This window comes from Haemaphysalis longicornis, unplaced genomic scaffold (assembly GCF_048455015.1).
Source record: "Haemaphysalis longicornis isolate Haplotype H1 unplaced genomic scaffold, Haemaphysalis longicornis Haplotype H1 scaffold_12, whole genome shotgun sequence".
Lineage (NCBI taxonomy): Eukaryota > Metazoa > Arthropoda > Arachnida > Ixodida > Ixodidae > Haemaphysalis > Haemaphysalis longicornis.
Genome location: NW_027526225.1, coordinates 45,201,957 through 45,223,094, shown reverse-complemented (window position 1 = coordinate 45,223,094; position 21,138 = coordinate 45,201,957). Strand labels below are relative to the sequence as shown.

At 46.9% G+C, this 21,138-nt stretch overlaps 1 protein-coding gene across 1 annotated transcript in view; it reads left to right on the top strand.

The window, feature by feature from the left end:
• LOC144161935 (uncharacterized) overlaps positions 1 to 5,341 on the top strand; it is a 30,178-nt gene extending 24,837 nt beyond the window's left edge. Inside the window, exon 5 of the mRNA XM_077692492.1 lies at positions 3,857 to 5,341. Within this exon, the coding sequence (XP_077548618.1) occupies positions 3,857 to 5,148 (1,292 nt within the window). The 3' untranslated portion in view covers positions 5,149 to 5,341. The remainder of the gene's footprint in view (positions 1 to 3,856) is intronic.
• Positions 5,342 to 21,138: the final 15,797 nt, after the last annotated feature.

Here is a 21,138-nt window from a genome sequence, read left to right as displayed (position 1 = left end):
CTTACTACCACTCCTATTCTAGCCCACTTTGATATTTCTGCTCCAACCGAACTACGCACTGACGCCAGCGGTCACGGCATAGGAGCGGTCTTAGTGCAGCACCAGTCTCGCGAAGTCCGCGTGATCGCGTACGCCAGCCGCCTCCTTTCGGTCGCCGAGCGCAACTATTCCATAACCGAACGCGAGTGTCTTGCTCTCGTGTGGGCAGTGGCGAAGTTCCGCCCATATCTCTTTGGCCGTCCGTTTTCTGTGGTCACGGATCACCACGCCTTGTGCTGGCTGCAATCACTAAAAGATCCTACGGGCCGCCTTGGCCGCTGGGCTTTGCGTTTGCAAGAATACTCGTTTTCAGTCGTGTACAAATCGGGACGGTTGCACCGTGATGCCGACTGTTTATCGCGTTACCCCGTGGATCCTCCAGACGTAGCCTGGACTGACACAGAGGCCTGTATTTTTTCCATCTCCGCACTGCTGCAAATCGGTGCGGAACAATACCGGGACCCCTTCCTCCGATCAATAATCGATCGCCTCCGTACAAATTGCCCTGATCGAACCTCCCGGAATTACGTACTGCAGGACGGCGTCTTATACCATCAGAACTTTCAAAACGATGGCCCAGAACTGTTGCCTGTCATACCCCCTCACTTGCGCTCCACCGTCCTTGAACAACTTCATGACCATCCACTTTCTGGTCACCTTGGCGTTACGCGCACATACGCTCGCGCACGCCGCCGTTTCTTTTGGCCTGGCTTGTACCGTTCGGTCAAGAAGTATGTTCAAGCTTGTGACCAGTGTCAACGGCGAAAGGTTCCCTGCAAATTGCCTTCTGGACTCCTTCAGCCCCTTCCTATCCCTCACGAACCCTTCGCCCGCGTCGGTCTCGACCTCCTGGGGCCTTTTCCTGCATCCACTTCTGGCAATAAGTGGGTTGCCGTTGCAACAGATTATGCAACACGCTACGCCATAACACGGGCTCTACCCACTAGCTGCGCAACTGACGTCGCTGACTTCTTCCTTTACGACGTCATCCTGCATCATGGAGCACCTCGACAGCTCTTGACCGATCGGGGCCGCAATTTCCTCTCTAAAGTCATTGCCGACATTCTTCATTCCTGTTCCACTAAGCATAAATTGACTACCGCTTACCACCCTCAAACGAACGGCCTCACGGAGCGACTAAACCGCACGCTGCTCAACATGCTTTCTATGTACGTTTCCTCCGACCACCGGGATTGGGATGCCGCCTTGCCATTTGTAACCTTCGCCTACAATTCCTCCCGCCATGAAACAGCTGGTTACTCCCCTTTCTACTTGCTCTTCGGCAGGGAACCCGCTTTACCCTTGGATACCCTTGTCTCGCCTGCCTCAGCTCCTCCTAGTCAGTACGTCAGCGACGCCATTGCACAGGCTGATCTCGCTCGTCAGATCGCTCGCACACGCCTCACTTCGTCGCAAGCATCGCAGAAGTCCCTCTATGATCGCCACCACGTCAATGTCCAGTTCCATCCAGGTTCATTAGTGCTACTGTGGTCACCCCAGCGTCATGTAGGACTTTCGACCAAACTACTTTCTCCTTACACCGGCCCTTATCGCGTGTTGCGCCGCGTCACCGACGTCACGTACGAAATCACGCCGTACCCGTCTTCCTCTGCCCAGCCTCACACGGACCTTGTTCACGTGGCCCGGCTCAAGCCTTACCACCCCAACACCTAAACGTTAGGTCCCCAGACGCCGTGGCGGCGTCTTCCCGCCGGGGGGGTTGTGTCACGGAACAGTTGGAAGAAGACGATGAGGGTAGCTACGGCTATGTGCCGTTTGGGCTGAACTTTAGAAGAGGAAGAAGGGCTTCCAGCTACCGGTCTGTGTACTTTCCCGCTGGCATTGCTAAGCATTGTAATTTCAATCAATACACTGCATTTGCGTGCTTCTGCCTCGTAACAATATGTTTTCCCACGTAAACAGAACTAACGCCCGTTTATTCGACACATCAGCAGTGCAATTATTAACAGCGGATAAATGTACAACTGCTTTGTCAAGTATCATGCATTTATAAAAAAAGTTGCGCAGCTTGAACTAGTGGTGCAAGGCTGGAGAAACCGCGGAGCGGGGATCGACCTCGCTTCTTCCGGTTTTGCATAGTTTAGGTAGGTTTCGCTAGGCTTTACTAAGTGTTTTATGTTTTGCGATGGTCTTGGTAGGCTAGGCTAACTGTGGAAACGTGAGACCAAGTTTAGCCGGATTTGTCAAGGCCGTTCCGGTCGGTCTCCCTCAGTGAGACCGGATCCAAGCGGGGAAGTAGCTAGGTCGACCCCGAGCTCCACTGCTCCTCCAACCTTGTACCACTCGTGCAAGGTCCGCTAATTTGTTCTTGTTGTAATAGCCAAAGGAAGACTACCGCTTCTAAAATGATTTAGTGAGGGTTGCAATACGCATATCAACCTGGCGCTCACTTTCGACAGGCGCGAAGTCCGGCTGCACCGTAATTATACCCTATCTTTTCTAGTGCACCGTTTACAAGGAGATAATTTTTTATCTTGGTATTTTTTTGCTAACGCCACCAGACGAAGCTCTAGCCTAAAGGAGCCATGAAGAGAAAACACAATTTTGGTTCATTCAAAAGATTGCCTCGTTAGAATCATACTGACACCACTTTTAACGTAAAGTTCGCTCACATAAGCCACATAATTAGGAAAAAAGGGAATGGCCATGCGACCCACTAGCTCATTTCCCGCAACAGAACCTATGATGTCACACCAGACAGCTCTGCGATTGGCGGAGGGCGGCAAAAGCAAACGAAAATTAGGCAGTGTATAAGCTTGCCGAACGAGCTATTTGCCTTAAATTTAGGGCACATTCTTTTTAAAGCCGTAAGAATGGTGGTAAGCGTAAGTTACGAAAGAACATGTAAACATAGAAGTACCGCTGCGTACTGCTGTTGTTGGTACTGCGCGCACTATTCTGCTTTAGCTGCACAGGACTGCGGGGCTTTGGGGTTGTCTCAGACGACACTGGCCGATTGATTGACGCGACGGTGTCTTACGTCAACATATTTGTCGAGCGAGCAGTATGTTTCACGAAACGATTTTCTCCCAGAACGAAAAAAAAAGCAGAAAACGACACGCCACGGTATGGTGGCGCCATCTGGGTTCAGTACCGTAAACAAACGCGCGAATACTTCGATACCAACTCTGCCGTACAGGGTGAGACACCTTTTGGACGGTCCCGTGCCTCTGCGATTGGGTCTACGTGCTCAGCGCGTTGTTCGTTTCATTTCCCACGCGACCGAGCAACGCGAAACAAATCAGTTGATTCAAACTTCGCCAGTTAACCACGTTGCGGCGATACTTTTAGCGCGATTTTGATACAATGACTTGCTTCGGCGGCGAGCGAGCGATCGAAAATGGCGGCCCCAGCGTGTATGTGTCTCTACCCTGTACGGCGGATCGCGAATCAATGGATCCTAGGCTGCAGAACGGTCTGTGATGTCTTTGCAGTTACGAAAACACACGATTTAGCGGGAAAATCATAAGTTTAACATAAACTGATTAATTTCTCAGTGAATAAAGCAGCGTTTGCATTCGAACAAGCGCTGGGGGCACTACAAAACACGAAATCTTTCGAATAACACAAACTTGTATCTTGTCTTCATGGCTCCTTTAAAAAGCTACGCTGTTAGAGGGACATTATGTACGGATGGTTCACAAACGCATATCCATATGAAGCAAGTTATTGAAAACACTACCCTAAATACTATTTATGGAGGGACAAGAAACCTGTACGTTTCTTTATCCCAACATTGTCTAAGTATTTCAAGCAGGTTATACGCAATTCTTTCTCATCTTTTTATTTTGCACAGGGACTACCTGTCCGAGCCACCGGGAACGGAGAACATCGTGGCACTTCGCCCGTTGGGACAAGAGACTTCTTCAAGAGCTGCGTGGTTCGAGGCGTGGTTTTCTAAATATGGAGAAAGAGTCGTGGTACTCTGTAACGGACGGCGTGCACGTGTTCTCCGCGTTCATCACAACCACCGTAGAGCACGCTATACACGTCGTGAGTCTGGTCCAGTTTCGCGATAGCAATGGCACGTCAATTGAACCACCTCCAATGATCTGTGGAATTCGTTCATCGCTTGGAGTCACGGAGCACGAAGCGCGGATACGACCTCTCTGGACGTGGCTGGAGCCCCGTTTGAAGAGTGCCTTTATTTTGTGTCCGCCGCCTGCTGTCTCTGAAGAAGGCGTAGAAGTTGCGATCTCTGTGCGGGGATCTTCAAAGAGATTGTCGGTCTGGATCCCAGTACATTATCCTCCCGTGGAATCTGAAGGAAAGTGCTGCGCGGTGTGCGTCAGGCCAACATTTGGTTCGGCCATCAGTGTCTCGAAGGTCGCCGAGTTTATCGCACACTACCGTCTCATGGGTGCACGTGAATTTTATTTTTATGACTTGGAGATGTCGGACGACCTCAAGGTGCTGCTTGGCTACATGCAGATGAAGGGGGTCGACATTACTGTGGTCCCTTTCAAGCTACTAGTGGACAGTACCGAGGTCCACGCGCACGGTCAGATGGCGGGATTGTACGACTGCATGTTTCGATCAATGCCGAAGAGCGAATACCACATCCATGTCGACATTGATGAACTCATGGTTCCCTTGCAGTACTCCAATATTTCAGCACTGGTTTACGGCGTAGAAGCCACTCATGGGGGGCATGTTGTTGGAAGCATTGTGGTTCGAAGCACATACTACTGTGCCGAGTATCCTCTCAGGCCGCTGTCACTGCAGGATCGTCGTGGTCCCCTCCAAACCAGATTGTTTACTCTCCACACTCAGTACGTATCATTCGGAGACTCCACAAAATATGTAGGACGGACGAGAACCATCTGCGACGCTGGGGTTCATATCGTTCGCAAGCATTGTGGTAGTTTCCAGGCAGTGTTGGCGCCAAGCTCGATGGCTGGGGTGAACCACTACAGACGGTGCTGTGAATTCGCTGGCGCTAATCGGATTAAGACAGTGGAATTCAATTTGTGGAACATAAGTGAGTTGTTTCGCGATGACACGGTTGAGGAGCGTGCTACCTTGATTGAGAATGAACTTGATATCTTGGGTCTGCGTAAAGTGGGAGAGTCTTTGATTGAATCCTAAATTGTTCAACTCTCTCTGCCAATCAACGCGGTGTATCTCCTGGTATATTTCGACGAGCAATCCACATTTCCTACTCGACGTTCTCATACTTTTCTGTTAGCTAAACTTTTTGGACCTCCCGTCACTATCGTGTAACCTGCATTTTCTTTTGTCATGACCGAATAAACTTCCTCGTAGAGACTGCCAGCTGCCTCATCACTTTAGCTAGAGCTAAATGCCTACTATTTTTGGCTTGTTTGGTTCTATTACAACGATTGCAGCACTTTCCCTAATGATGTACAATTCCCTCACGTTTACTTCTATCCCTTCGTGGTTTTAGAATATATAATTTTAAAAGGAGAGACAAACGATATTCGCGGAGTGCATATCCACTAGCTCGTATGAAAGCCAGCATTCTGGCATAGCCGAGTCACCGCACGGAGTTTTTGAATTGGCGGAAATAACTTTACTTTGGCACTAAACTTTCTCCAATCTCAAAGATAGGTCCATGTAATGTTTAAAGTGACACTGCTGTAGGTAGGCGCACAACTCCACCGGTTTATACACTGGATTAATAAGTCACATTCAGGAAATGAAATACTCTATACTAATGTATTTTTAGTTGGGGACACGTTGTTAAATACCTCTTTTCGACTTACGTACAGTTGCCGTGCGGCTGTCTCTCATGGTGTCCGGCATTAGGTTTGACAACATTCGTGACGAGGGAACATCTAAAAATTACAATTTAAAACGTTGCGCAGCCTTGTCAGAAAAATCGGGCTGAACAATGTGTTCCAAGATGTTCGCTTTCATTTGGGACAGAGAGTCTATACTCTACAGAAATCAACGGTTGGCCCTTTTAGGATCCTTCCTTTCTCGGTGTCCGCGACATCCAAAAATATACCTGCTATTCCACAGCTTAGAGCCCTAACCTACACTCTAAATTACAGCTAATTCAGAAGGCCATAAAACAATAAAAGGCTAGAGAAATCACGAAACCATCTAGTACGAGATCGTTGATGGCTGTTCCTTTTTGATTTGTCTTCATTTTGGCACACGCGCGGCGTTGAATGCCTGTTCAGTCTGCACCGTTAGAGATGATTTACAGCGAAATGCCTCGTAAGAGCAATAAAGCTCATACATTAGGTCCGTGTTTTTTTTTGGCTCGCGTATAACGTGCACGAAACAAAACCTGGGGAAGGCCGCACGCGCCTCGACAGGGGAAGCTCTCCAACTGCACTTCGATGTAATTTGGATCGCTCCGCTCTGAAACGGTGTTGATTCGTCCTGGTTCGGCCTGCTGTTTCACGCTACACACTAAATGTTTTTACACTCTTTTTGGCCGAAAAGGCTGTAGAATCTTGTCCTACGGTCATGCAAAGGGGTGTTCTTGTGAACACCCTGAAAAAGGGTGTAAGATTGCTTAACACCCTTAGTGGGCAGCGCAGCTACACGTGACAAGGTGGATTGACTGAGCGCGCAGCATGACATAGAGACAGATTGAACACGTACTAGTGACACTTGGACTACAAATGGAGCAAGAAAACCAACGGTATGAGAGGGGAGAGCGAGCAAACACTTACAAATACAGCTGCTCTTCTTTTGTAGCCAGCAGGGGAAAGTCCTCCGATAGAGTAGGTCGGCTTGTCGCAATGATGACATATTTTAGCGCTAATTTTGGAAATGCCATTTTAGTGTCAGCATGCGGATTTGCCGAAACGTTTTATTTGTGAGATAGTTATTATGTTCAAGAAGTCATAGAATTTTGTTACATACAAACACCTACTCCGCTATATATCAACAAGCACGGAGAAGGATGTTCATTATTTCAAAACCTTTCTTCCCACAAGGGTGTAAAGCTGTTGCAAGGGTGTTGCAAACTGAGAAAAAGGGTGGGAAAGAGCGCCAACTAAGAATAAAAGATCTCGAACTTTGGACGTATTTTACACCCGTTTACACGGGTGTAAGGGTCAGAGGTCCAACTAGCATCTCGCACCAGACCTACGACTCGTTCCGTCGTACGTTGCCATCACTTGTATTTCCAACACGAAAACAAGACTACCAAACGAAAGGCGGGCGAATAGTTCCCAGGACCTAACATACCCACACGGTCAGTTAGGCAACACACAAGTCTCCTGACGATGTCCTCACGGCGTGTCACCAAACCGCAGTCCAGGCGCGGATGGCAGCGTCGGTGACTGGTCGAGACTGCTGAGGGGGTGGTCTCCCTTGGGCCTACGCAGCGAGGCAGGCGGGCGCCAGGGCTGTACGAGCGCTCCTCCGGAACAAGAACGAGAGGTACGCCGGGTCTCCTCGCCGGCCTGGAGGTCCGCGAACCAAGCGCGAACAACTGATCGAGCTGCTTCGTTTAGCCTGTCCCTTCCTTTTTCCTCCGACAGCTTGATCCAGCCGTCTGACCGTTCTAAGGGTTTGACACACAGGCTTTTCGTTCACCTTACCACAACGGGGGGAATGAACATTTTCTTACAAGCAGGGGGATGTTTTGTACCTCACCATGTTTAAGACATAATGAATTGGCATAATCTATAACCACAGGAGCTATTTAAGCTAGGTTTGGGGGCATTAGCAGAAGAAAAAATATCAATAAGAAAAACTATGCCGCCTGTAAGGTGCACCGCCGCAGAGAGGGAGGAGAAAAGCGAAAGGAAAGGCCGAGAGGTCATCCAGGCTGAGAGCCCGGCGTTGTAACAGTGAGGCCGGTTTCTAACCTGTAAGAGTGTGAGTACACGGGGCGCATGCGTATGCGCACCTTTTACTAAACAATTTATGGGCACTGGTCTTTTGGAGATATATAACCCCCCCCCCCCCCCCCGTAAATGGCGCAGCTTCCTTTAGTGGTGCAAGGCTGGAGAAACAGCAAAGGTGAGGGACGACCAAGCTTGCTTCCCCCCTGGATCTGCTTGTCAGGGTGGGGGACACACTGGAGGAGCCTTGTAAAATCAGTGTAAACTTGGCCTCAACCCGCACCACTTAGCCTAGCCAAGCAAGAACATCGCAAAAACTAACAAACATTAGCAAAGCCAAGCAAAATCTAGCAAAAGTTAGCAAGACCGGAAGCAACTAGGTCAAACCGCAGCTGCGCTGCTTTTTTGTTATTTTGCAACTGAACACTTATTGCACACCCTTTCAACAGTCTACATAAAATCAAGGGTATTGCAGTCGGTCAACACCCTTGGATATGGCTCAACACTATCGCAAAACCTAACAGTGTCGCCTAGTTTTGTACGGCTGCGGCGGCTTGATCTGGTAATTTCCACTGGCAATTTTTATGGCGCTTTGACTGTGGCTTCCGCGCTACGCTGGCAACACAGCACAGTCGCTAGGGCGTCGTTGTCATCGTCTGCCATCTGTGCACTACAAGTGATTTCGGAGCATTTCTTGTGTTATCGTTTCCTTTGTGGTCTAATTTTCCTTTGAAGGTAACATCTGATGATTAATAATTAGCATCGTCGGTGAGCATAGTTGCCCTTCTCTTGCCGCGATATCGCGCTGATTCCGCGCAGTGGTTTTCCATCCTTATCGTTCTGCCGGTTAGAAGGTGAGCGTGGGCAGCTGCGGCACGTTTTGCCGAATGCGACCGGGAACCCGGCACGCAACAGGGGGGCATCTTTAAAAGCATAATTTTTAAGTAAGTATAACAGATAGAATACTGCACCTGAAAATCCGACATGGGGAGGTTGTGGAAAGACCACTGCTTGTGGCTTCGGCTTGGGATGACGACTAGATTATTAAGGTTGTTTTTGTGATTTGCTTTCTTCTCTATGCATTAACACGTCTACGAGCCACGAGGTAACCGAAAACATCCCTGTTCTGTGGTAGCCGTGCGCCGCGGCAACTGCGTGTTCGCTGAAAGAGCAGGCAGTGTGTGATCGCACCTAACGTTGGTTACGCCGGCGTCGAAGGAACGTATGACTGAGTGGCTAATATGCCTCGACGAAAGTAAAAAAAAAGAAACCAAACGTACTTCGACAAAGACATGAAACGACAGATACGGGCGCCTGTATCTGTATCTTGTCATCGGCCACGACTGCTTAACGTCATGTTTTCGTTTTTCTTTCGGTACGAACCAACTCGATCAGTAACAACTTTTGTTAAACTGTAGCTGACGGTCGGTACACCGGTTCACCACGAAGGCGACGTTTCATAGCCACGCTCAAAAGCATTTCCAAGCTCTTCACATAACTTATTCCTTGAGATATTTGTAAACTTAATAAAATGAATATAATAAGTGTTTCTAATAAGCTCCCCCCCAATAGTAACATTGTTGCTAACTACCAGCTTAGCATGCAGGATAGGAGGCAACCATTCCGGCAAAAATGCTGTTGACTCTTTTTTTCTTAGCTTTAAAACCGCCTGTTTGATTTTCAATTTACGTAATAACACACCATTATTTGCTTTTTTGTGGCACTGGGTTCGATTATACGGCCACTGAAACGTTTCAACACAAGCCAACCACGAAACGGACGCAGCGCTCGGTATAATGGCGCACCAAGACAACACAGACGGTCTTGATATGAGCCGCAGAGACACTGCCGCGAGGTTCATCACTTGTGTATACCGTAAGAAACTGTATGATGCAAACAAGGGGGGTAAACCTGGCCAAGAAAACTGTCTAAACATGGGTGCTGCCATGATGCCACGCTGTTGCTGCCAGATAAGTAGTTGAAAATATGGTTAACAATTTTTCGCGAATCAGGCACAAGTTAAGGGCCCTAAACACAACTTAGGCAACTTTTATCGCAATAACTGAGTATATTTACTACGTATTGTATGCTTTTTGTAAGCTTTTTCAACGCATTCATGTTTGATAAACAAGAATAAATGAAATATAAAGGAAAAACAAGAGGGGGCTGAGGCGCCAAACTCAGTTCCAGTTTTCCATAAGGAGCGTCAGTCATCTCGAAGTAATTTATAAAGCTTCACCCTAGCACAACGTGATGTCATCTACTGTGTCACTTGGACGCTTGCGGAAACTATCTTCTGTAACCCCCTGCGCGCGTCCTCCAGCCTGGACACTGCGGACGATACAAATGAAGCCGTCGCTGTCTATCTTCAAAGATACCATTCCCTACGTGCCCGGGAGTGGCTGCTGCCAATCTTAACTCGCCGTCAGCCGGTCACGTCATGTTACGTGGAAAAAGGCTGGACAGGTCGGCTCCCTTTGAGTGTATATGATTCGTAAATTAAGAACAAACAAACGACCGAAAGATTTTGCGATGCCTAGAGTAGAACTAAGTTCTTGTCTACGTGTGCTGTTATACTCTCACTGAACGCTGTTTTGTTTAAGTTAGAGATGAAAGAAGGGCCAAGTAATAATAATAATGGTAATTTTATTTGCACAATAAGATGGTTTTCTAGAGGAAGACAAGGCGAAGCACAAATGTACAAAGTTTAGATTGATGCATGCTGCTTCGATCACAGAAACAAGCAATCCAAAGTTTTCGAAGATAAGATACAGTGCACCGATATGCACTCCTCTTGATGATTTGCATGACACATTACCGATGCTCGATGGATCAGCGAAGTTATATTTTTTACGTCTGCTTCTACTTCCACTCCTAATGGCCCACGTATATACCTGCACAGAGGAGGTGACGGCGGAGTAAACTTCATTCATGCGAGACTTATGTGCTGATATCGGGGGACCAGCCTCGTAGGGGGGGGGGGGGCTAAGAAAAATATTCCGTCTTCACCTGTGAAACTTCGCTAATGAAGGAGAATGGACGCTTCCGTCCGCGCCCGGTTAACAGGACCACCCCGCGTGAAGGTGGTATTGCCTAAATTGCCTGCGGTTTTGGCCGGAAATCTCACTCTCTATAAAAACCACCGTGGAAGCGTCTTGTGGTAACCTACATATGCGCATTCTCGGATCGCTATGCCCCGCCGTGTACCTTGTGCAATCCGAAGCTGAACTAGAATATATGTCTCCCTTCACAAGTAAATGAATTTGAGTATACGTATAAATTACTTATTCCACCTTATTACTGAAGTCATAGTGGTTATTTTGAAACAGCTGCTAAATATAACCATAGACGGTTAATCATATTTCTTATCATGGAACTATTATCATTCAGTAGTCTATTTAGATACCTTATACGTATTGCATATAGATTTCATTAAGATGACCGTCAATAATTTAAACTCTGAATCGGTTCAGGCAGGATCACCTGCAGATGTTCCTCAGCTGTACATATCAGATAGAAAGAACGAATAATAAACCGTCCGCCTTGCTGTTCGATATACGTAAATCGGTGGCCACAAATATGTCATGCCAGACCTTGTCGAATTTCGACGCTTCCATTCCAGCGTGCTCACAAAAAGAGCGATGGCGAAGTTGCAGTACTAGGCCTGGCTACCAGCAATGTTGTAGCTGATTATGAAAGGTTTGGCTAATACTCATTCTGTTTGAGCTTACCAGCATTTTAATTTTTGTCATATATAATCGGGAATGATAATCCCATCACCCCCTATGTATCATGTACTCAGCAGCACAGACCAAAGACAAATTCTAAATGGTCTGCCCCGCCGTCTTATTCCTCCACAGGTTTTTTGTTAGACATGAGAAGTTATTTTGTGCAAGCTGAACCCTATAAGATCCTGTACACATGCATCCCCACACTGCTTTTCATACGTACAGTACTCTTTGGCTGCGAGAATAAGCACAAAGAAACATAAAAAAGGCAAGGAGCTCATATTTACGAACAATTCTCATCAAACAAATTTTATTTCACCACCAGTATTCCCGTAAAGCCGTAGGGAAGTTTGTGGTGCTAACAGAGGGGCTAAAATGACCTAGTGTGTGAGTTGAAATGAAGGAAGAAACAGTAGAAGAAAAGTAGGAGGGTTAATCAAGGAAAGAAGGAGAAGAAAAAGTACGCGGCTGGCTGCGCTGCATATATGGACATGAGGATAAGGGACTTCAGCGAGAATAAAAGAACTGTTATGAAATAAAGGATAGGAAATTGTGGAAAAAATAAAAATCTGGTCGTGGAAATGGCAAGTACAAAGACAACACCACAGATTAAAAAAAGAAAAGGCTTAAAAATAAGCAGGCAAAAGGACAAAATTGGCAAACGAAGGATGCTGCACACTGATAACGCCCCTACAGCAGCCCTCTGTGCTTTCCTCTCTTGTGCACTTCAGTCTTCAAGTGAATGTATTAGACTGCTTCAGCTGCACCTTATCTAAAACAACTGAAACACGACTTATTTGCTGTGTACACGAATAGAGTAAATAGAGTACATAGTGTTTATTTTTTTTTTTATTTTTCCTGAAGTGTAGCTGCTCCTTTGTGGAAAGCTCCTGTGCCTAGCTGACTCATGGAATTTTACTTGTATTGTTCATTTTCTGCACATTTATGCAACTTCTGTTTCTATTAGTTCCTTTCATTCATCTGCCTTTCTCTAATGCATAAGGGTTTTTATCTTCTAATTGGTTTTTCTTCAGGAAGGTTTTTTTGGATTTTAGCCTCGTCTGTTTCTCGGATTTATACCTGCCATAACTTTTCTGGAGCAAGCTAGTTTACCTCCTTATTACACCCTTTCTTTATTATTGGAGAGGAGGGACATGCAATTTCAAATGGTAAAAAGACCTGCAGTGATACTAATGGACACTTGCACTGCTTTCTTTGTGTTTGGAAGTACTGAACGCTATGGTTACCACAAGCCCAGCATACCACTGCATGTTTTGCATGATAGCCTTCTAGTCTGTGGTTTGCTTTTTTCGAGATTTTTTAAGTTGCTATGAAATACATTAATTGCGACTTAAAGCAACCGAGCAGCAGTAATAATATAGCTTCAGTGACGTGTCCCAAACATACAAGCAACGCCCAATCATCTAAGCTTACCTAGAAACGCAAGCGGTTTTAAATTTCATCCAACGGAACAGGACGAGATAATGTGCTGACACATCGGGATGGCGGGGAGTAGGAGTAGTGTGACACATGTTAAATTAACGCGGTAGAGACGGGACAACAAAGAGACTACACAGGACTAGCGGTGGACATCAACTGGATTCTTTTACCACACACAAAAGAAGATACACATAAACAGAGCATGCGCGAACACGGGCGAAGAAATCAGGACAAAAATCACGGGAAACTGACTTGTTTATAAATGAGGAAGGAAAGGAAATGGTCTGGGGATATTATTAGGCTCTCATGGGAGCTCACCTGAATTTAACCCAGTCTGGGGGCGGAAATAGTGGGGGATAGCATAGGATAGAAAAGTAAAGATTAGAAATTTCAGGTAAGAGTAGACAAGAGCCGATCTACTGTTCTCGATTGGGTCGCACACAGCACACCTCAAACACTGCTGGCTGGCGTCATGCTGCGTCTGGGGGACAAGAATCCTCGACGGGTACTTTGAACCGCAGAGGAGAGCAAGGTTACTGTGACGAGGAGCGAAGTCAGCGGCAGTCCAGACCACGTCGGAATTCGCTGTTTTGGAGTGCGGCCGACAGACGGGTACTGAGGGGGGGGGGGGGCGGGAGCTGGCACGCGACCGCCCACACCAGAAGAGCGAAGGCCGGGCACCATCCTGATCCAGGGCGACGGCCCCCGCGTACAACGGGCCGCCAAAATGATGTCCCTCCGAAGTGGAGGAACACAAAAAACACGTCCGCTCAAGTCCCATGCGACGACCGAACTCCTGTGACGAATCCGCAAAAGCTACCCCCCGAGCGTACGAGGTACGCGCTACTCTACGCGCTACCCCTCTAAGGTGCGGATGATTCGACAATGCATCTAACGCGTTAGCATGACAGTGAGTGAGTGAATGAAAATGACTTTATTAAATGCTTGCAACAGACGTTGTGCTGCCACTACGCCCGGACGTAGCCACTCGGCGGTCCTTTGGCCACTCTACTAGACGGTCACCGATGGCAGAAAAGTTCGCTCCTACCGCAGGAAAATCTTCACACAACGTTTTTACACACGAAAGTTGTCCCAGCGCATTTACTGCAACGGAGGCTGCCATGATGGATTTCGTTGGTTGCTAGATGAATACCCACTACTGCCGCCAAGTTTAGTAGGCAACAAGAAAGCGGGAAACCCTGTAAGGGTGGCATCATGGCTGCGCTCGGGTTAAGCACTGCTCAATGCACGGGCTGGGCGGGCAGCTTTTCCTCTAGAGTCACTAGTAACTCATGCTGCAAACGACGGCAACCACTTATCCCCGTGAAGTGAAATTTATCGCACCTGAGACGTAGCGCACAAATTCCGCCGTGCTGTACGGAATCAAACCCTGCTCCCGTCGTCGCGGCTCAGTGGGCTCATAGACTTGGTGGGTGCGGCTTCACACACGTGACGTCAGGGCCTCTCCTAACCATTTTTTTCCTCCATGGCTGGCCCTGACGAGAGTCTTGGCTGGTATCGTGTCACGCTCTCGGTGGAGCAGGTTTTTTCTCCGCGCAAAATTCGGTTCCCATACCCTCCTAGAGACGGCGTAACTGTTTCGCTGCGGCTGGGGTTTCTGTAACGTGACTAAATAAGCTGAAGAGTACCGCCACTTCGTGCACTCGGCAGTGTATGGGGCCATTTTGTTTCTGGCTTGCAGTGTTGCCATCTCTTCCAACGAAACCGCTGCTGGTTCTGACAGACAGAGTGTGACTGGACGCGCTAACGTCGGCACAGCAGAGAGAGAGAGAGAGAGAGAGAGAGAGAGAGAGAGAGAGAGAGAGACAGAAAGAAGGAGAGGCCCCCAGTAACAAAATGACCACGCCCATATGAAAACAAATGTCACGTGGTGCCGACCGACGAATGAAAATCCTGGCGGCACATAACAATGAGAGAACAGAGTGCCGATACTCAAAAAACCCTTAATTTAGTGACGCTAGGTTTCTGCATGGGGCTGGGGTCTCGGGGGATGGGTCTCTTGGACGCCCCTCCTTGACGGATGGTGGGTAAAGGCCCAGAACAGCGAAGTTTGCCGAGCGAGAGCAGCGCCAGCCGCGGTAGACCCCCGCAACTTTTGGGTCGGACCCGCCGCGCCGACCACCTTCAGCGCGCGTGAACGCAGCTTTGCAAAAATGTGTGCCATAACGCTATTTGCGTTCGTATCTCCTACATACTTCAACGCAGTCACGCAGAAATGCTATATTGTAGGCGGAAGCCTCCAAATACGATTGGGCGCTAATAGAATGCTTTCGATTTGCTGCAGAGCCGTAGCTTGACACAGCTGGGAAGATTATGTTCACAGCTTTACGTTGTCCCGCGGATTTTTCTTCTCTTTTTTTTTTTGCAGATGGGATGCCGTGGTTGCTGCATCTTGAAAAGCCCATAGTAAGAGAGCGGATTACCTGCTGCTGCGATGTACGAGCAGATTGTTTCGGGCTGATTAGCAGGGTGGTTAGCAGGCGGTTAATACACATAAGGGCGCATTCAGTTTGTACACAACGAGGGCCCCCAAACACAGTTATAAGAGCGTAGGGCATCACTCAGCGGTTATACTCTGCTTCATCTAATAATTCCTGTGCTTAAATCGCCGTATTAAATGCCTATAACCACGTATCAGGAGAACATTTAAGGCGTGGATCTGAAGTGTTTCGTCAGCAATCGGGTAGCATAAAATAATCGTCCCTTCTTGGAAAAGAAACTAATAAATTGTTGTCTGAGACACTGGAAAGCTAATTAATATACAGATGAGACGTGCAGCATTAAAAATTGGAAATATATAAATACAGCACGAAATTTTAGTTTTCGAGGAGGGAAGCAGAGGAGAAGAAATTTTATCTATTCCATCCGTTGTGATTGCGGTCACTGCGCACGTGTGAAGGGTGTCTTCTTTGAGCAAATGTTTTTTCGTGACTTTTTCTGCAAAGGTATTAACGGTAATAAAAGCGCAACTATTTCTCCCTAATAGAGGTCTCATGCCGGGACCTTTAGCGTAGAGAGTGAAAAATCACCGAGTATGAACATTCTGTAATTTATTCCGTTATGTTTTGTATATGTTCTCCTTACCCATCCTTCTCCCCTCGTCTCCCAATGGAAGTTCTTCTGATGGCCTTCTCCTGATATCCTGATAGTTTCTTTTTTCGGGGCGAGTTTTTGTACTGCTGGCATGCTGGGCTACACCTGGAAGCCCATTAAGCTACGTGCGGAGTAGCGTCGAACGTGCCGTGCCGCCCACCCGACGGCCGGCAGCGGCGTCGCGCCGGAGCTTGGCGGGACGCCGCTGGGGGCCGTCGGCAGGGAACACGGCACGTTCGATGCTAGTCATCACGTAGCTTAATGATACTTGTTGGAGGTTACAACATAGACCGAAAGCTATCCATTTTCTCCTATCCGTGAGGCTGGAAAGGTCGATATTATCAGTCGGACGTGCTCCTGCAGAACTGAACGACGATACAAGAAAACCCTGTTGCAGTCGAGCAGGACGCACCCTTGCAATATATTCCTTATGTTATAATCTAAGACATGGATTCACCGGGATTGGACCGAATTGGCATTGGACTGAATTGGTATTCGACAGAATACGAAGTACCGAGGTCGAGAAAGTCCTCGAGACACGGTATCCGATCGTACGGGGGCTATTCCGCTATACACAATCAAATGTGAATTGATACTGTTACATGTATGTCACATTCGGATCAAAGACCGATATGTTATACACATGTCGTCTAGTTAGTAGTTAGGCGGTCGCAAGTGCATGTGCACTCACATGAATGAAATACCCCCCGCAGAAACATCGCGCAACGTCTTATTTATTTGCAGATACAACTACAACCGCGTCGTCTCCTACGGTAGCCGTCATGTTTATTCCCGCCGCACCGGCAGCGCGTTAAAAGAATGGTGCTCTCTTATTGTCGTGTAGTGGTGTATTCTCTGAGAATGAAACATTGAGACGAGCAGAACCAGACACGAAGAACCAAATCATGACAGTGATTAGGAATGAAGGTGATTATGATGGAAATGGATCACGCAGCATATCACAGCTCTGCCTAATTGTCCTTGTCGCGCGTAGCATAGCCACGCTTAGTAACATAACCCCCGCTGGAAGAGCACCATCCCGGTGCTGTTTAGTATGGAGATGATACAGGCGTGGAGTAATCCTTCAAGGGAGGCACGTTAACGATGCTAACGGATGGCATGGCCGCATTGGGGAGAGCCGGCGGGAGGGTGGGATTTTGTGCGTGACGTCCGTCACGTGGCGCAGGACACGGGAAGGGCCGGTATACGGCAACAGCAGTTTTTCTGAGAGTCCCACGCGTCCATAGTGTCCGTACAAGCACTAATGATCCTGGAGAGAAGTGTACGGCGCGGTGGCGCCCATAGGAGCGAGCCTTCTCGGACGATTGCGATGCATTGAAGCGGTCGCGTGCAACTTGCCTTGTCAAATTAGCCGGTGTGATCGCATTGCGGCCATATTCAGTCCGCAACTGAGTAGATGGTAGTAAAGTGTCCAGGGGCAAAGCAGGCGCATGGCCGTGTAGAAAGTGAGAGGGTGAAAAGCCGGTGGTGTCATGGCGGGAAGAGTTGTGGGCGAAGGTAATGTAGGTAGTAAAATTCCCAGTCTCGGTGGTCGACTGACAGTAAGCCGATCGGCCTGTAATTTTTCAAGTCCTTCATGTAACAATTCTTATGGATAAGGATGATGTTTGCGTTCTTCAAAGATTCCGGTACATTCGCGGTCATTACACATTGCGTGTACAGATTTGCCAATTTTTATACTACAAGTTGCCCGCCATCGTTCAAGGGGTATGCTGTTACCTGATCCTCACCGGGTGCTTTGCTCCCTTGCATTTCTTTCAAAGCCTTGTTTATTTCTTCTGTCGTTACTCGTGGGATGTCTATCTCCTCTGGACTACTTCCTCGTTCGGTATTATCCTGGACGTCGCGGCTACTGTGCAGATCTCTACAGAACTCCTCGGCTCGTATAACTTTTAAACTATAACTGCTAGTATTATATTCAATTACTATATGTATATTAATATCTGGAACTAACTATAATACTACTATTATACTATAATAAACTACTATAATACTATGTGCTACTACTAATATTACTATTAGTAATATTAGTAGTGCTGTGTAATATTATCCGCAGATTAATACTATGGGCGGTTCTGTTTAACCAACTGATAGTTGCCTATTTTTGAAACTGTTTACTGTCATTTGTTCGTCTTATCATTTGTCTCTATACTCTTGCCGCTGTTTTTGTTGTATTACTGTAAAACTTTGTTGCTCTGCTTGTTGTGTTGTCTTTACAACAAGCAGAGCAACAAATGCATCTTCCCAGGCTTCGCCTGTGCTATATTTTTGTCATTTTCACTACTTCAACTTGTGTGTGTCTTGTCGCTTGTTGGTTTCTTACATTATGTTTCTTGTATTTTGTTTCTATGTAACTATGCGTGCGCCAGCACTCAGGCCTCTGGCTGTTCCTGGGCACGTAAATAAACATGATTGATTGAATGATTGATTGATTGATTGATAACTACTACTATAACTACGACAGTAGTTTAGATGACTGTTTATTGAATACCGCTTCTCCAGTAAGCGTTCCCCAAATTCCCACTTATATCTTATCTATAGCCTGCATTTGTTCGGCATTCAAAGCGATCGCAAAGGTGTGGTCATGCTGCTGACCACTGTGCTAGTTCATCCAGCGCAAAACGTACTTCACGCGCCCTGGTTTACATTTTACAATTACAGTTTCGGTTGATTGCAATGCCTTAGTGCCTATATTAACTTCGCCGACTATCCTTCCGCCTTTCGTTGACCGTAGATACTAATAGCGTACCAGCCAAGGAAGCGTTGCATGTGCGGTTGTGGGGAGCTGCTTTGACTTCATAGACTTCACAAACCTTGAAGCAGTCTACAAAATAACAAAGTAATGCACATTCTTCCGAGGAAAAATAGTGTCGTGGCTTAGTTTCAATTGAGCGAATGATTTCCGACAACCCGACAGCCGCCGGCCATCTGACATTGTCGGAGGATCCGGGAGCCGAGCGGTAGTGCAGTCAAGTCAAGCCATCTGGAGGGCACGTTTTACTATACGTCACAGAAAACCGGCAAGAAGTATTCAGAGAGGAAGACAACACTTTTTCATTAAGATTCTACGAAATATAGACGCGCAAACGCACCGAGAGTAATCGATACACGGACGGGGAACTCCGGAAAACAGTTTGCGGATGCAATTTCCAAACTTTTTTGTACACTCCCCAGGGAGAGAAATGCGGGGGTATTGCAGTATTTGTCAAAGATGCATGGACTGTATCACAGTTGCCGGTTTGTTTTACACAAGCAGAAGTTCTCGCCTTGCGTATAAGTGGGCCTGACCAATCGTTGGTGCTGTTATCAGTTTACCGACCTCCATATTGTAATGGGCGGCTGTTTCTTGCTGAACTTGAGGCAGCAATGTCATCTTTTGCTTTAGATGAACACGTGTGCGTACTAGGTGACATTAAAATTGATACTCTTCGCCCGACAATGCGGTTAGTAGCAGAATATCTTGATATTCTATCTAAGTGGGGCATGGAAGACTTCATTCGTAAACCAACACGCGAGGAATTTTTATCGGGACAGCTGCTAACGTCCTGAATTGAGCACATTACCATCCGGGAAGGTGACCTTGTGGCACAATCAGCTATCGTAGAAACCAAGCTTGCAGACCATTACTTCGTCTGTTGTAGTTTAACACAATTGTCTAGACCAGTTTCGCTAGCCCATGCTGGGAAAGTTATCTCGGTTACCGATCCCAGACAGTTCGACAGGCTAGTACGTCAGTACGATTGGGCTCACGTTTTAAGCACCGTGCCTCCTCCTCAGATTTCCGAACATTTTATTGAGGTTTTTGATGCTTGCAGAAAAACAGCTACGCGCGAACACAAGATTACACCTCAAAACCCGAGAACAAATGGATATCAGCTGAAATACTCGCCGCAATTAAAGAAAACGATTTACTTTGGTCACAAGCAAGACATGCTCCTAGCTCTGTTCAACTGCAAAACAAATTTAAAATGTGCAGGAACAAAGTAAACGCGATGATCCAGCCTGTTAAGCGTACTCAGCTTCAAAATGAATTCAATGTAGCCAGCTCAAAGATCAAGGAAATGTGCTCATTATTAAACAATATAACGGCGCAGAAAAACGTGGCAATAACGTTGCCTCTATTCTAGCTGCTTTTCCGGGTAACGCTCAAAGCATAGCTGACGATTTCAACAACTTTGTTCCCGAGTTTCTGCTGTTTCAAGGCCAGATGCGCAGAGCTGCACGCTATCAGTTTGTTGCAATCTGCTTATCTGCCTTTAATAATAAATTTGTTTATTGATCCATAGTGACAATACAGTTATTGTCAGGTCAGCCCAAGCCAGAAAGGCTTGTCGGGCTGTACCCGGCAGTCAGAGGCAGAAACAGAAGGCGTATACATCAGTGCACTGAATCCCGCCGGTAACTAAAAAAAAATATAAAACTGAACTAACACGTAGGAAAGCAAGCATTCCACATTTCAAAACAGGTTTCCACGGATAAATAATTTCAAAGAACGTTTTGATTGCACAGCAAATATGGCATCAGGAAGTGAATTGAAGGTGGCGGGAACATAGTGTTTTCTAACGAAGCGTCCAAATCGGGTGAAGCATCTGGGTACATCGAAGCGCATATGGTGTCGTAATGGTCTTGCAGGTACATGATTAACAAGGAAATCACTGTTCCAGAAATGAGCACAAATCACTGTTTGTAAAAACAAGTTGTCAAAGGAAGGCAAGTGTAACGCTGAAAAGAGATTGCTGTCATTTGGAAGATTGATATTATAGGCGACACTACGAAGTATGTTTTTCAAAATGGAGTTGACCTTTAAACGCCACGTAGTCGAACAATGATAGTAAACAGTAATGGCATATCGTAAAGAACTGTAAACAAGTGCATGAAGAATGATTTTGCGAGTCTGGAATGTCATAAGATGTCGGCAGTTATAAAAAATGCACGATAATCCCCTGAGTTTACTACAGATATTAGTCAAATGCGTATTCCATGTCATATCATAGTCAAAAGAG